Source organism: Malaclemys terrapin, chromosome 14, assembly GCF_027887155.1.
Source record: "Malaclemys terrapin pileata isolate rMalTer1 chromosome 14, rMalTer1.hap1, whole genome shotgun sequence".
NCBI classification, from domain to species: domain Eukaryota; kingdom Metazoa; phylum Chordata; order Testudines; family Emydidae; genus Malaclemys; species Malaclemys terrapin.
In genome coordinates, this window is record NC_071518.1 from 42,044,088 (window position 1) to 42,059,198 (window position 15,111).

General features: G+C 55.6%; 1 protein-coding gene across 4 annotated transcripts in view; it reads right to left on the bottom strand.

Annotated features, from left to right (window-relative positions):
- Nucleotides 1–244: 244 nt before the first annotated feature.
- ACD (ACD shelterin complex subunit and telomerase recruitment factor) overlaps nt 245–15,111 on the bottom strand; it is a 34,477-nt gene continuing 19,610 nt past the window's right edge. The window contains exons 6-15 of one of the 4 annotated variants that reach the window (XM_054048596.1): nt 13,244–13,323; nt 10,362–10,406; nt 9,412–9,446; nt 7,948–8,108; nt 7,428–7,515; nt 6,782–6,859; nt 4,904–4,999; nt 3,110–3,960; nt 2,138–2,214; nt 245–1,191 (exon numbers count right to left, since the gene is read on the bottom strand). In XM_054048596.1, the coding sequence (XP_053904571.1) occupies nt 1,131–1,191; nt 2,138–2,214; nt 3,110–3,960; nt 4,904–4,999; nt 6,782–6,859; nt 7,428–7,515; nt 7,948–8,108; nt 9,412–9,446; nt 10,362–10,406; nt 13,244–13,323 (1,572 nt within the window). In that variant the 3' untranslated portion in view covers nt 245–1,130. Of the gene's footprint in view, nt 1,192–2,137; nt 2,218–3,103; nt 3,961–4,903; nt 5,000–6,781; nt 6,860–7,427; nt 7,516–7,947; nt 8,109–9,411; nt 9,447–10,361; nt 10,407–13,243; nt 13,324–15,111 lie in introns of all 4 variants that reach the window. The other 3 variants (XM_054048595.1, XM_054048594.1, XM_054048598.1) reach the window with 3 other exon arrangements.

Sequence of the window (15,111 nt, forward strand, 5' to 3'; positions counted from 1 at the left end):
AACCACTATCCTAAGGTAACAAAACTTCCCTTAGCCCTGCTATTTCCCCCCACTCCTCCGACAGACAATACCTGACCTTAGCTCAGCCAGGCCCACAGCCTCCCCCAGGATAAAGCAGAGTGAAGGGCACCGTATTTGTATTCTGAACAGAGGTCCCTTTGCTTCCCCCTCCAGCTCTGCAGCATGCCCCTTGCTGCACCTCACGTTTGGGGGGGGGATGAGGATATTCTATCAGAGCCATGTATTTAAAAATAGACACTTTTTATTTTTCATTTCCAAAGCATAAACCATGTGAAATATTTTGTAACAAACTGAGCAGGAATCTAATCAAACTAAGCATTAAAAGACCAAACTACTGCATTGACTCCAGAGCCGCAATTGGTAGAGGGGTGTGCTGCTGCGGATAAGGAACACTACCACAGCGCTTTCCTAACCTCTGCTACATCATGGACCTCCTCTGCCTGGAGCCTAGGGCTGGGGCATTAGCCCAGTTAAGGGATGCTGCAGGTTGTAAGGAGATGTAGCAAGCCCCTTGCTCACAGGTGCTCTGTGGTAGATGCCTGCTCCTATCCCAGCTCATTGCATTCCTTGACAAATAACAGACCGGGCTGGTGTGCGCGACAGGCAGAGCGCTGAAGAGCATTGCTTTCCAGCTGGGGTTTAACGTGCTGAAGAGGTGATTGTAGGGAGGAGGGAGAGCAGAATATCCCACAGCAAGGTATCCAGCTGCCAAGATGACTTGTCTACCCGACGTTCCCTCCACCAGCCCTTCTCTGTGGAGCACAGGATAAAACCCCGTTGCCCCTCACAGCCAAGCATGAGATTCAGTCCCTGGCACACCGTACCAGCGAAGGTTCATGCATGCTGCTTCCATGCAGCAGCCACCGCCCTTCGGCTGCCCCCACTGTGGCCGGCATATGGCACAGGAGCTATTCCAAGGGCAGGAGTCGTTGGGACTGGGAGTGCCTTTTGGGTAACTTGAGTGCCAGCGGACCTTCCTTTTGGCCCCAGAGGGCCTGCTCTGCATGGCTATCGAGTCACACCCTTCCATGCTCGTCCCTTCGGGTAAGCCGTGAACAAGAACAGGAGAACCTAGGTACAGCACGTTGGAACTCCACCAGGGCCTTCGCTCAGGGCTGCTCAGCTTTGGTGATCACCCAGCAGGCCCAGCGCAGCATCGCCTTCGAGATCCTGTGAACCAAAACATAAGCGCAAGTGAGAATGGGACGGTCGCTCTGCAAGTGCAGTGCCTAGCTGCTGCAGGGCTCGGCTGCCATCCAGAACGACGATGTATTCTGCCGAGGGAGCCCCTGAGTGAGACCCCCAGAGCAGCTGTGCTCCACACAGCAGTGACTGGTGGTCCCCAAAGTGGCTGGTCATGTACTGCTGCTTTGACAAGGGTCCAAGCACTCATTGCCAAGGACTGTAAGAGCAGCTCAAACCAGGAGTCAGCCTGGCTGCCTTTCCTAGAGCTGGCCAAGAGCTGGGACTGCCAGCCGGCAGCGAGGGGACCGACAGTCTGTCCAGGGTGGAAGAGACCGGTGGGCAGGGGAACACTGCCGGTGGGAGGAATGAAGCTGTGTAATGAAGAGCCAAATCAAGTGTGATTAGCTTTCTCAGGAAGGCAACACGGGTTAGAGCTCCGGTTCTACGCCCCCACAGGCAGCACTGCCCTACTTACCACCCACATGTTGGAGAACTGCAACTGAGGTGGGAGGGGGCCATGAGTCAATCTCTGTATTACAGGGTGAGCCTCACTGGCTTGGTTTGAGAGCCTAGTGGAGCAGTGGGGACCCAGCCCACAACAGCGTCAGTCACTGCATGGCCGGAGACCCACAGGTTGTGTTTGTAGGGACTACGCAAATGCAGCTCCCTGACAGCAGCACTGCGGCCCAAGCTGTTATCAGAGGGAGCTGGCAGACGGGAGTGAAATCTAAGGGGGACCGGCGCAGCTCTCTCCTCCAGCTGTACCAGCAGTAGGGTCTCTGGAGCCGTGCCGGCTGCTTTGGACAGGGCGCAGAGCAGCTTATGGGGTGAGTTGATTTTTGCTCTTATTTTAAGTGAGGTGCAAAGGGTATTTGAGAAGCCCACTGAGCTGGGGTGTGCCCCGTCTGGGAGACCCACGCACCGCACTGACCTGGTGGAGTTCACTCGGGCACAGAGATCTGGCGTTGGTGCCGTGTAGGCGTATTGAAATGGGGTTGTTTTCACATACTTCTGGAGGGAAGGAAGACAATTCAGCTCAATCTATATTAAACATCACAGCTGAAAAACATCCCCAGCCCATGCAGAGCTCCAGACATAACTTTCTCCCCCACCAGCTCTCCTGGCTCAGAGAAGCTGGTTTCATGCACATTTACCCTGTGGAATCACGGCACTAGATGTCCCCAGGGGAAGGACAAGAGCTCTTGGCAAGCCAGCAGGCAGGAGTGGGGAATTCTCTTGGAAATCTGAGTTACTCTGAGTGCTTGGCGTAGCCCTGGAGTGGAAGCCTCCCAAAACAGAAGCCAACCTTAAGGAGAGGTCCTCAAACAATGACCGATCCCTTCCAAGAAGGGGGTCTTGTGTTGTAAGATTGAGCCTAATTCAGCAAGCGCAGCATGGCAGGGTCTCTCTCACACATGTTATTGGGTTAGTTATTTAGAGAGCTGGAGGATTTCCCTGGTTGTTTAGGACCCAGTCCCCATCTGGGAGCCCAGGAGATGGCTTGTAGCAAGTGCTGGCATGTGTTCTCTGTACTCTCACCCCTCCGCTCTGACTGGCTCCTCCAACTCCTGCTGCATGTGGCTTCAGCCTCCCCCTTCCCCAGCCACATGGTCACAACAGGCTCTTCCCACCATGGACATGGCTGTCTCCCGTCTGGCACAGGAGCAATGGCTGCTATTGGGAAGTGCCTGGCAGAGGGCAGTCCCCTGGCAGACGTGGGCTGGCATGCAGACCCCTCGCTCCTGGAGAAGGACTGCCGCAGGGGAGAAAGCTCAGGCCCAGCCTTCAGAGGGAGCCCTTCCCTTTTCTTCTCAGCTGGAAGGCTGGTGGCTACAAGGCAGGGCTTTGATTGTGGGACACTAAGACAAAACTAAGAAATGACAACGAGCCTGCGGACCTTTACCTGTTCCTGGGCTCTGTGCTGGCCTGGCTCGGACGCAGCCACGCTCCTGACTGCTGCTCTCTCATTCCCCCTTCCTGGCAGCCCCTCCAGGTCCCCGGGCAGTGTAGGCTCCTGAGCTGGCCCGGCCTGCTCCAGCCTGCTCTTCTTGGCTCTCTGAGCACTCACCAACTCCATACCTGGGTTCTGGCCCACTATGTTCGCGCCCACGCAGTGCTCGTCCCCCATGGGCACAGCCGCATGGGGAGGTTTCCTCTGTGCTCTCTGATGGGTTTTGCCTGGACTGGGCAAAACCTCGCCGTGGGCCTTATTGTCATCCACCAGCAGCTTTCTCTTAGTCACCCTGTGCTGCCTGCTCCTGGACAGATCTTTTTCCCCAGCTCCACTCCCCAGCTCAGTGTCCCATTCAGAGCTTGTCAGACCACTGTTCTCCACATCTGGGACGGAAGCCGCGCCACCAAGAGCAGCCTGCCCTCCATTTGCAGGGGGTGCTGCTCTGCTGTTGATGCTGCCCAAAATGGGAAGAGCAGGAGAGAAAGGGCACAGATTGGTTTGGAAAACTCCAGATGGCTGGCTGCAGGGGACGTCATGGCTGGCATCAAGGTGTTCATCCACATCAGGTGGCCTCTGGAACATGGCAGCCTCTGGGGGACATGTACTGCTGTAGGACAGCAGTGATGGGGATACAGTCTCCACTGGTTCATTCTGGGATAAGCTACAAGGGGACTGCTGGCTGGAAGGCTCCAAGAAATCTGGGGTATTGCTGTCAGGCTGTGTGATGGCCGCCTCCTCTGCGGAGTTGGGTAGCTGGGCCTCTTCTGTGCTTGGCAGGCTGGGCTGGATAATGGACTTCTCTGACAAAAGAGAACAAAACACAACTTTCCCCATGGAAGAAGGCAGGAGACAGCAGCACAGGAAGAGACTGTCCCACCTACCTGGAGCTGGGAAGGCAGCTGGGGAAGGACAATTCCAAAGAGGAACTATCCAGAGGGGCCAAAAGATAGCAAAGCTGGCAGGAGAAGGTTCTGCCATAGCAACCCTTGGCTACCGGAGGCATCCTCCAAGTGTCTTATCCAGGTTCTACTGGGCATTCTCTCCTCTGTGCTGACTGGCTGTTTGCGTCAATACCCTCCCTCAGAGTCTCTGTCTGCTGTACAGGCTGCCCCACCCCGCCCGCCCCCCTCCAGGTCCCCTCTCCCTTTGTTTAGCTGATCTCGTCCCAACACAGCCCCTCCCAGAACATTAAAAACAAACCCAAATGGTGGCACTACTACAGCGTCTGTCGCTGATCTCATTGTTTACGCTGCCTGTTATCCTCCATCCCCCAGCCTTTGTCTGCCTATTACTGTGTCTGTACAGCACCTAGCACAAGGGGGTGATCGCCGGTGGTCCCTAGGCATGACCATGATACAGTCACCACCAATACCGTACCGTAAATCAGCCATTTATGGGGGAGATAAGGTCTATCACCCTTGGTGCATGCAGACTGGCAAACGCAATCACACACACAAACAGGCACCTGAATGTATCAAAGAGATCCAGGCTGCACCTTCCTGAAAACCATCCCCATCCCCTGCACGCGCACACAGCATGGGCCACGTTTTAAGAACTGCATGTGCAAAAGTGAGTGTGCAATTTCAAGTGTGATGGTGGTAACAAGGCTTACAAGTTGCATGTGTGTGTGCAGGTGAGCACACCGTTCTCCAGGTGTAAGATGTAGGGTGTGCAGACACAGAGAGAAGGAAAGATGCTCTCCGCTTGCAACAGGAGATGCTGGAAGGCAGTGTGTGCACTCACCTTCCAAGGAGGAGGACAGAGTCACGGACACTGACTGAAGCTTGTCCCAGGGATTATCCAGGGATACGTCCAAACTTCGGGACATTGCGTCAGGGTCTGCCAAAAGCGAGAATGAAATTAGACTGTAGCCCTACAGATCGGAGCACTGTAGGCCAGGCTAAAGACCCCAGCAAGGAACAGTAACACACCCACACATGCTACAAATCCCTTCTGTATCCTCGTGTTCCCATAGCCACAATCCCCACCATGAGCAGGACAGCAGTTCTCTGCACGGTGTCCCGCTGAGCTGAGCTTTTGTGAGGACACACTCCTGCTTGGGGGGGCTAAGCATCGCCTTGGGCATCCACTAGACGTCAGCGCCCCTGGGGCCACTCCGCTGCGATCCATCAAACCAGGGACGCGGACGCTGATTAAGTTGGCCAGAGCCACTCTGGTGAGCCGATCCCCACAGTGGCTGATTCTGGGCACGTTATCGGCTGAGTAAAGCAAGGACTTATACTCAACTCAAGCTGCTGTGCAGGCGAGGGACCCAGCTAGGTTACAGATCGCCTACAGAAGCAATGAAGTGTGTGACTCTCCGCTATTTATGCTGTAGTAGCGCCCAACGGAACCAGTCACAGATCAGGGCCCAGCGTGCTAGACGCTGTACACACTGTACCAGACCTAGTCGACTGGGTCCGCCCCATCAGCAGGGGGACAACTCTCCTACTCATCCCACCCCTTTCTGTCTTCTTTGGTTCTAAGAGAAAAGAGGATGGACTAGCTAGCTGTAAACAGCCAAAGAGACAGCAGATGAGACACTGCTATGGGTTGCAAAGCATGGGTGACCCCATAAGAGGCTGTGCCAAGCACACATGCCCCACGAGGGGGATGCACAGAGACAATGCCTGTCATCTGGAGTGGCTGGTTAGCACCGATCTTCCTGCCCTGGCAGGCTTAAGCCACAGCCTGAGTGCTGATTTCCTGCCGCTTGGGGGTAAGAATTCCCTGGGGGGGGGGTGTGTGTTTCTGTGTGTTTTTACAAAGCCACACCTCTTGTCGGTGCATGCGCAGCAAAGAACTCGCCTGGGCAAAATGACAGATACCCCTGGCAACGGCTGGTGCAGAACCGCTGTCCTTAGGCCAGAGATGTTTAACATCTGACAAAGCCTCTGGCCCACTAACACAACCTTACACTGCATCGACAGAAAACTAGGCTCAAAATGCCACGGGATGGGGACCCTCAGGTCAGAGGTCCCCGGCTCCCCCCAAAAGAACCAAGAGCAAGCGCCTCCCAGCTGATGAGAGGGAGGGCTGGTCCCGTAGGGGACGGACGGCCAGGCCAGGCTAATTGCCAGCACCCTGAACGGCACTCAGAGAACGAGACCTCGCAGCCAGACATTCGCCTGCTGCACACTTCTGCATGCCATGAGCTGGCCCACTGCAGAGCGAACAGCAGCACCTAGCCAAGCGGTGGCAGAAGCTTGGGTGATGGGTGATGACTGCATGTGGGAGAGGAAGCTACAGCTCCTTGGCCGGCCGGGGGTGGCAAGAGGCGTCGCTGCCACTTATTTTATTCCACATGCAGCTTAAACAATTGTTTTTCAAGACAGCTGGTGCACTGACTGTTACCTCTAACATGGACAATCTGTGACTGGGGGCAAACAGCCCCGCTTTGTTAGCGGCCGACCAAAACTCCCCCCACATGCTCCATACCAGAGTTTACATTTCAGAGAAGGACAAGGGCCTGGAAGACTAGTGGGATATTGCAATAGCCCCTCCATGGACCCCATCCTCCAGTGGAGAGAAAACTGGGATGGGCAAACCCCAAAAGAAATCCAGAATAGAGCAGACAGCTGCTGCAGGATCCAGGCCACTGGCTCAGGCTCTACTACTCACCACTGGGGCATGACACTACACTACAGTCATCCAGGTCCCTGTCAAGGCGGCTTCTCCCAGGAACAGTGTGAGGAGCTCCTGCAGGAATAGGGGGGTTGCCGTCACCCTCTGGATGCCTCTCACTGATTCAGCTTGTTCCCTGAGAGATCCCTAAAGCCCCCCCCTCAGAACCACATATACCCATCAGGGCAGAGCTCCACTGGGGAAGATCACAGCATTCGCAAATCCCCTGGCTAGAGGCAGCATCTCATTCTAGCTGCATCTGTGAAGGGCCAGGCCGGGGACTGGACTGTCAGTTGCCGTCCCGCGCCACGTGGATCAACATCCCCGGAGAGCGCAGCCCCGCAGGCAGGGCCTGACTGAACCATGCGGCTCAGGAGCCCTTCCCCCATTCCAGAGCCACCCCGGAGAGGCAGACCCGGTTGGTGCAGGAAGCTTGTGAGAGATGGGGGCAGAGAGAGCGTCAGGCAGAGGGTGCTTCACTGAGACCTGGGCACGCTCCTGGAGAGCCACAGCCAGCTAACCCGAAGGGACCTCTGACTGAGAGCCTGCAGCTCTCAAAATCAGGTCTGCAAAGCACTGGGGTAGAGCCCCAGCCCAGACATGGCCAGGCTTTGCAGACAGTAGGTACAGCTGTGGCACTGACCTGCCAGGCAGGCATCACGAATCGCCGCCTTCTCCTCCGGGCCAATCACCAGGAAGTTGGCTGGCACTGTAAAGACGTCTTTACTCACCTGAAATGAGAATTGTTAGCCAGCTTCTACATCACAGACAAAAGAGAGAGTCCAGGCAGCCCGACACACTGACCCATCCCTGGGGCTCCCAGCATCACTGGGAAGACCAGCAGCTCTTCCCCAGCCCAGGAGAGAGAGCCCAGAAGAGCTGATTTAGCTCTTAGGTCTGAGCATCCAGCGTGAGCTCTGGGAACCTGACCCAGTGCAGCACTCTCCCAAGAAATGCCAAAAGCCAGTTTGCCACAGCAAGAGCCACCCTCGCTCCCTCCAACTCGAAACCCCTCCCGCACTGGGTCCTTCCCTCCCAAGGTCGAAGGATTTACCTCTTTCTTCTGTGAGAAGAGCCCCACCGTCGCCCCTCAGCCCCACCTGGCCCCATGCCAAATCGTCGGACACATGCACAGCCAGGACAGGCTGGCAGCCAGCACTGACCTCTCTCTTGCGCTCCACCTCCCAGTTGGTGACAGGGAGCCTCTCCCCTATGGCTGGCACCTCACTTGGGTCCAGTAAATCCAAGCAATCCTCAACATTCTGCTTCAAAACCTTGAGCCGTCTCTGCCCTATGTCGAACATTAACTGAGACACCGACATCCCTAGAGGGGGACAGACGCGCCCACGTCAACAGGCCACTGAGATCCCCTTGAGGCCACAAGCCCAGAGCCTAGCTGTGACACACACAGAGAGCCTGGAGAAGCTATTTTGTACCAACAGCTTTCAATATTTCCTTTCTGTTCACAGCAACAACCTTGTCTTACATTCCCACAGCACCTTCCATCACACAGGATCGCCAAAGCACTTTGCAAAGAATGTACTGCTCGAGAATTACTTAGCACGAAATGCCACCGCCACTGGGGCAGAAGGGGGCAACCCAAAGGCACTGGGGAAGGCAAGAGGAGTTTGAATGGCGTCTGCTCCGAGCCCTCAGCTGTGAGTTAGTTTTGGTTCCAGGAAGACCCAGGACTGGAACAGCAGGGGTTGCTAAGAGCCAGGATGGGGGTGTCTCAGTGCAGTTCCTGATGGACCGGCGCCCACAGCCTCCTGCTGGCCCCCTTGCTGCCTGTTGCAGAGAGGCAAGGGGCTGATTCATTCGAATGCAGACGAGTCAGAGGCTGCCCAGTAGGAGCACAGTTATACCCAGTGCAGTGACTTGGCACTCCGGTGTAGGAACGAGGCAGAAGGGGGCACTGCCCATGCTCTGTGAAGGCACACAGGGTGCCCAGTGCCAGGGCTGTCAATCAGGCCCCTTTCACCAGCACAGACGTCACTTCTGGGTGGGGGAGAGAGAGAGTTAATATGAATCTGGACTCTTTATTAACCAAGCGCTTAAGACCATTTTGTGCTGCTGAGAGTTCCACAGGGAGCCACCCAGGGCCAGAGGGAAGGCAGGGCAGAGCAGGCTGGCCTCAGGGAAAACACACTTCCATTGCGTACCAGTGTAGCGTGGCCAAACGTGGCAAACAAATCCTCAGGCCGAACCCCTGTGCTTAGGGCCTCCCGCTGGCCTGGCTGGGTTTACAGCCCTTTGCTCCAGAGTGGTTCTCTGACTGCAACACAGATTAGGGCTCTGTATTGTCAGTGGGTTTAGTAGCTGCACTGACAGCCCCAAAGCTCTCAGTCCTGTTTATCCACTGAGAGCCCTGGCAGTGTCTGGACGCACGGCTCATGCTGTTCCGCCAGTGCGCCTCAGCCCTGCCCAGAGCAGACAGCTCCAGAGCGCAGGTCAGTCTTCAAACCACATCCAACTCCTTGCTGGGACGGCCGACGAGGCAGGCAGTTAGTGCCATCGTGGCAGAGGTCTGTGTAAGGTGGACTGAGAACTGAGATCCACCAGCTCATTTCACACAGGTCAGCAACACCTACTACCCCCCGCCTCTCCCGTCACTGTTCCCACTGTACCTGAGGAGGAAACAGTCTTCAAGGTGAGGCCTCTCCTGCAATAGTTAAACAACACAGATCCCAGGGTCAGGCTCCAGACAGCTTCCCTGCCCAGAACCCAACAGAAAACCTTACAAAGGTCATGCAGTGCCCCCCGGCCCAACAAGGAAATCAGAGCCGGGGGAGTGCCCCAAGACTGAGCGCCTGTGGGAATCAGAGCCATCCCTTGGCCTCTCTCTCTGATACCTGAGCAATTTTCACTCCGGCAGCTCACTATACAGACGCTCCCTGACTTACGCAAGCGTTCCATAAGTCGGGAACATATACCTGACAATTACGCAAAAAAGGCTTACAGAACTTTTCCCCTAAGTGCGGATTTGCATAAGTCGACCTTGCTGCAGGCAAAGCACTGCACTTCTTTGAGGAGATGGGCCTTTCCGGGAATACGCTAGCCCTGCACTTCCGTGTGCAACGCTTGCACTGAGACCCGGGGGAGCTAGCCCTACTGTTTCAGCCTCTGCAGGCGATATGCAGGGAAGCGTGCTGCTCTTCAGCAGCAACCCCAAACAGGAGGTGAGCCGTGGAAATTGTAAGGCATTGTCTCAGCGGAGCAGGAGCCGCCTTCCCCTGCACACTAAGGGAGCCATTCACAAGCAAGGCAACGGTCCCTCTACCCCTCCGAGCCATTGCTCGCTCAGGAGGAATACGTGGCCAGTAGGGGACGTTTCCTCACGCCCTGAAGCACGAGGGCTAACACCCTCACATTTCATCCCAACATGAACACGCTCAGCCATGAAAACCAGCTTTTTTTTGATGATTCCTGCTAAGCTCAATCACAGCCTGTGACACAGGAGTCCCGCACACTGCGTAAACATGCACCTCCTTTCGCTAGTCAGCACTACCCATGCCCTGACCTAGCACAGATCTTGGCAAGTCAGGAAAATGGTGCCATAACTGGGTCATGTACTCACTGCCATAGTTCCTTTATCTTCTGGAGGATTGAGGGCTCCTGATTACTGGAACAACAAAGAGTCTTGGTTACTGGTGCAGCAGCCTACCCCCCACGCCCAGACAAGGCGCTGCCCTCGCTGTAGTATGCAGCGCTACTTCCTTGAAGTCTTCATCTCCCCCTTCCCTCATCGCCTCCCCGAAAGAGCAGATGAGCTAGAACACGTGGGAGGGTCGCAAAGACAGCCTCCAAGGGTGATGTGATTAAAGCCAGGGGGAGAGCAGCAGTTTAGAGCTAGAGAGAGCCTCCATGGAAAAACAGGGATCCGGGGCATATAAGGGATTTAGAGAACCATCACACAGGGGTCTAGTGAAAGCCCCAATGACTGACTACATGCCTTCAACCCCTGCAGTGCCCAAGCAGCTGGGCCAGGGAGCGCAGAATGGCCAGCCCCGCAAGTTCAAAAACCTGAGTCAGACACCCCAAAAAGGGTTAGAACACCTGGCCTGCGAGGAAAGGTTAAAACAACTGGGCCTGTTTAGCCTGGAGAAAAGACTGAGTGGGGCCCTCATTACAGTCTTCACGATGTTAAGGAGTGTTATAAAGAGCATGATGATCAATTGCTCTCCATGCCCACTGCAGTGATGGGCTTAATCTGCAGCCAGGGAGATGTAGGTTAGATATTAGAAAAACTATCCAGCTCTCAGGGTAGTTAAGTTCTGCAATATGCCCAAGGGAGGTTGTGCAGTCCCTGTCACTGGAGGTTTAAGAACAGGTTGGACAAATCCCTGTCAGGGCTGGTCTAGGTTTGCTTGGTCCTGCCTCAGCGCAGGGGGCTGGCTTAGGTGACCCCTTTGAAGTCCCTTCCAGCCCATGATTTTATAAAATTGGCCCCAAAATCATGAGTTTTAAGATTCAATTGTGATTTTTGGTCGGTCTTCTGAATTCCGCCCTCCCCCTGTACCCCACTGTGTGTGAGCGTGCCACTGTACTCCCAACTCGCCCAAATAGCGAACGAGGTGATTTTAGCCTCTTGAGTAGGAGCTCACAATAGAGAACCCAACCGAGATCAGAGCCCTGTTGGGCTACGCACTGTACAGCCACAGAGTAAGAGACTGTCCCTGCCCTGAAGAGCTAACAAGCTATGGACTGGCTCATCACATATTGCTAGCGGGGTACACAAATCGTAGTGTTCTGGAGTTCAAAGCCAGAGGGGACCATCTTCTAGTCCCATCTCCTCTCTATCATAGGCCATCAACACACCCAGCCACTTGCCTAGTAAATCCAACAACCATAATTACACCAAGGTATTACAGTCCTCAGGAGATTAAACTACTGGGGGCCACAAGCAGAGAACAGGAGGGACCCAGGTGCATCAATATCTGAGGCCCCGGCAATGGCAGGGGATTGATTAAGTGAGATATGACCAGATGATCCCCACTTCTCATGCTGCAGAGGAAGTTAAAAGAAATCCCAACACAACTCTGACTCCAAGTATTTGAGGGACTTCAAGGGGATATTGGGCATTAGGGCCGAGATCCCCAAAAGGTATTTAGGTGCCTAATTCCCATTGAAATAAACGGATGCTCGGTGCCTAAAACACTTTGAGGACCTGGCCCCAGGATTCTAAGTTTCTGTTCCCAGCCTCAGAGCAGATTGTGGTGAGAGCCCAGCCCAGCGCCACTGCTCAGGTGCTCTGTGAGGACTGGACCTGGGACCGCTGGGTGTAAAAATAAGAGGCTCACTCACTTGAGCTGAAGGACCAAATCTCTTAGCATGGAAGTAGTAGACGACTCAAACCTCTGCACCTGGTCTAGTTGCTAAAGGGTGACCCAGCCCTGTACTGTGCTAGTGTGGGTCACAGAGGCACCTCACTGGAGAAGTTCCTATGGAAGGTTGTGTGGCAAAGTGCTCAAGACTTAGCTCTGCTCTGTTAGAGACCTGGGTTCTATGCTGCGCTCTGCCTAGGGATCCGTGCAAGCACGTACCGATCTGTGAAAATGGTGAATGATAGTGACTCCTTCCAAGACCATAGCAAAGGCACAAAAATATCATCCCAGGAAGAGCTAGGAGTCTGGGCATGCAGTTTAGCAAATCTTCCATCCGGCCAAAGGGCCCTGTCTGGGACGAGTCTCATATATATATTTTGCTTTCCAAAAAGCATCTGATAGATGGAGCTTTTCACAGCATCTGCAGCCAGGGCCTCAATTCCATGACCCGCCATAAATTCGCAAGAAATGGCCATGCCGTGAGCTGCATGCAGACTAAGTGAGGGACGCTGCCACAGGACCTCAGAGGGGTAAAGAGTCAGATGGGATCCCAGACCGCCAACTCTATGCAGTTCCCACACAGAGGGTGGTTTTCTGCCCATGACAGGACTGCAGGGAAAAACCCTGCTCTCCAGGGAAATCCCCAGCTATCAGCCTTCCCCATTCCCTGTCTCCTGCAGGCAGGGGGAAGAAGATAGCCAATTGCAGCTGCTGGATGTGCTGCGAACAACCTGATGCCTCAGCACAAGCAAGAGGCCTAACCCCTTCCCCTGAAAGCAGAGGGCTGGTGCACCCCGAAGCTCTCGCCCCAGTGCAGAGAGAGTGGCACAACCCCTCTGGCTTCCTTCTCCCGGGCTGGGGGAAGAGAATCTGGCTGCTGCTAACCCCACAAGCTCCTAGAGGTGAGGGGGGGGGTGATAAAATTAAAAGTTGGAGGCTGCGATACTGGGGTCTTTCTGGCATCATCCCCGTGCACAGTCGTGCAACACATGGGCCAGTCGATGCACCGTTTGCAATCTCTTGGCTTTGCCTTGAGGGTGCGGGATCCCCATGGGGCCCCCATCCCCAGCTGCAAACTCAGCGAGGGGGGAAGCGCGTGCGCGCCAGCAGCCGCCACACCCGCAGAGGGCCTTACCAGTTCAGCGCCTCCATCCTCTGCCTCTGCAAGGGCAACACGTTGAACTGGTTTACGGACAGGTAGAACTCGCACTCCTCCTGGAAGGGACGGACAGGCAGGGTCAGGCGCGGAGCGCATAGCAAAGCCACCTACCCCCCCCAAGGGGGCATCGGCACCCCCCACGGCACTGGAGGGTGAGGGCCCAGTGAGCAAGGGGAGGGTCTCCACCAAGCCCCTCAGCAAATGAGGGGTGCGAGAGGTGTTGGGGCCGGGGAGTTGGAGGGAGCAGGAGAGGGGAACGGGGCCCTCTCGCCTCAGTGCTCTCTGGGGCTCCCCCTGGCTATGTGGGATAACAGCCTGCCCCCAGTGGGCATTAAAGGAAACCGCTGCAGGTGGGCGGGCATCCCACAGCCTAGGCCCAGCCACCTCCGGCCTGGTTGCCAGGGCGCTCTGCCTCGCTGGAGCGCCTGATGGCACAGAGACCTCTAGTGGCTGAATAACATACTGCAAGCTCTTTCACACACCCCGTGTCTGAATAGTGTACCACAAAGACACACGCCCCAGTGACTGAATAACATACTGCAAGCTAACACACACACCAGTGTCTAAACAACATAGGCACATGCACACATCTAGTGTCTGAATACATGCACCACAACCAACCACACACACCCGACACTAGTGGCTGAATAATATACTGCAAGCAAACACATCCACGCACCCCCTCCCTCCCCTCGGCTCTAGCTGGGGCAGCCACAAACAGGCCTGCTGTTTTTTTGGATTGTGAAAGGATTGGGCTGCTCAGGCTCAAGTCACAAACCTCTGAGCACTGCCTGTCGCGGTCTGCCCCCTCCCGGCACAGCCAAGCCCTCTGCGGACCGTCTCCCTCTCCAGGGCAGGGCCCGCGCCCTGCTCCAGCCTCAGGCTGGTTTGGCAAGCCAGGCTGGAGCAAGGCGATGCACTCCCTGGCTAGCCCCTCGCCAAGGGATGGGCCCCACAGGGGAGACAGGCCAAGGAGTGCCTAGAAAGCTTTTGGGCAACAGCTGCAAAGGATTCTGGGAAAGCTATTGGGCTGCAAGCAGATGAGCAGGGGACGAGCAGTCACCTCAGTAGGAATGAGAACAGTCAGCCCCATGGAATGGGTGGTGTGACACAGGTGCCAAGGAACTGAGGGTGTAATGGGATTGGGAGCGCCTGCTTCCTCCAGCCACCACATCCTCCCTCCCCTCACAAAACCCACATTTTCTGAGGGGCAGTTCTCCAGAGCCTGGCACTACCCCTACTCTGGTTCACTGGCCCCTCGCCTCTCATCCCCTCAAGCAAGGCCTGGGTGTGAATGGGGAGCTTGGAGTCAGGCTCCTGCAACACCGGGGCGCAGACCCCTCCAGAGATCTCACCCCTCCGGTCTGAAGTGCACAAACAATTCCTGTAAAACAGATGAAGGGCCCCCCTCAATCCCCCACATGCCACCCCCCGCCTCCCCAATCCCGTGACGTGCCCCATCCCGCCCCCATCTCCCACATTCCATGTCCCACCCCTTGTCTCCCACGTACCACCCCATCCCACATGTTCCATGCCTCATCCCACCGCATCCATAATGATCTATGCTGTCTCCTCATTCCAAATGTTCTGATACTCACCTGCTCTTTCCCACATCCATCCATAATGTAACATGCTGACAGGCCGCAACTGTCTCTCCACACCCCATCAAGGCCCATTCCATATCAGACATGCTGCACTGCCATGCCCTCCACCCCCCTCACTCTTTCCAGGACTTTCTGGGATGCCACCTGGGCACAGAACATTCTACCTGAGGAAGCCCCTACTCCCATCCAGAACAGTCAGCAACTGGGGGCTGCACTCCCATCTCCATCCCATGCCCTCCA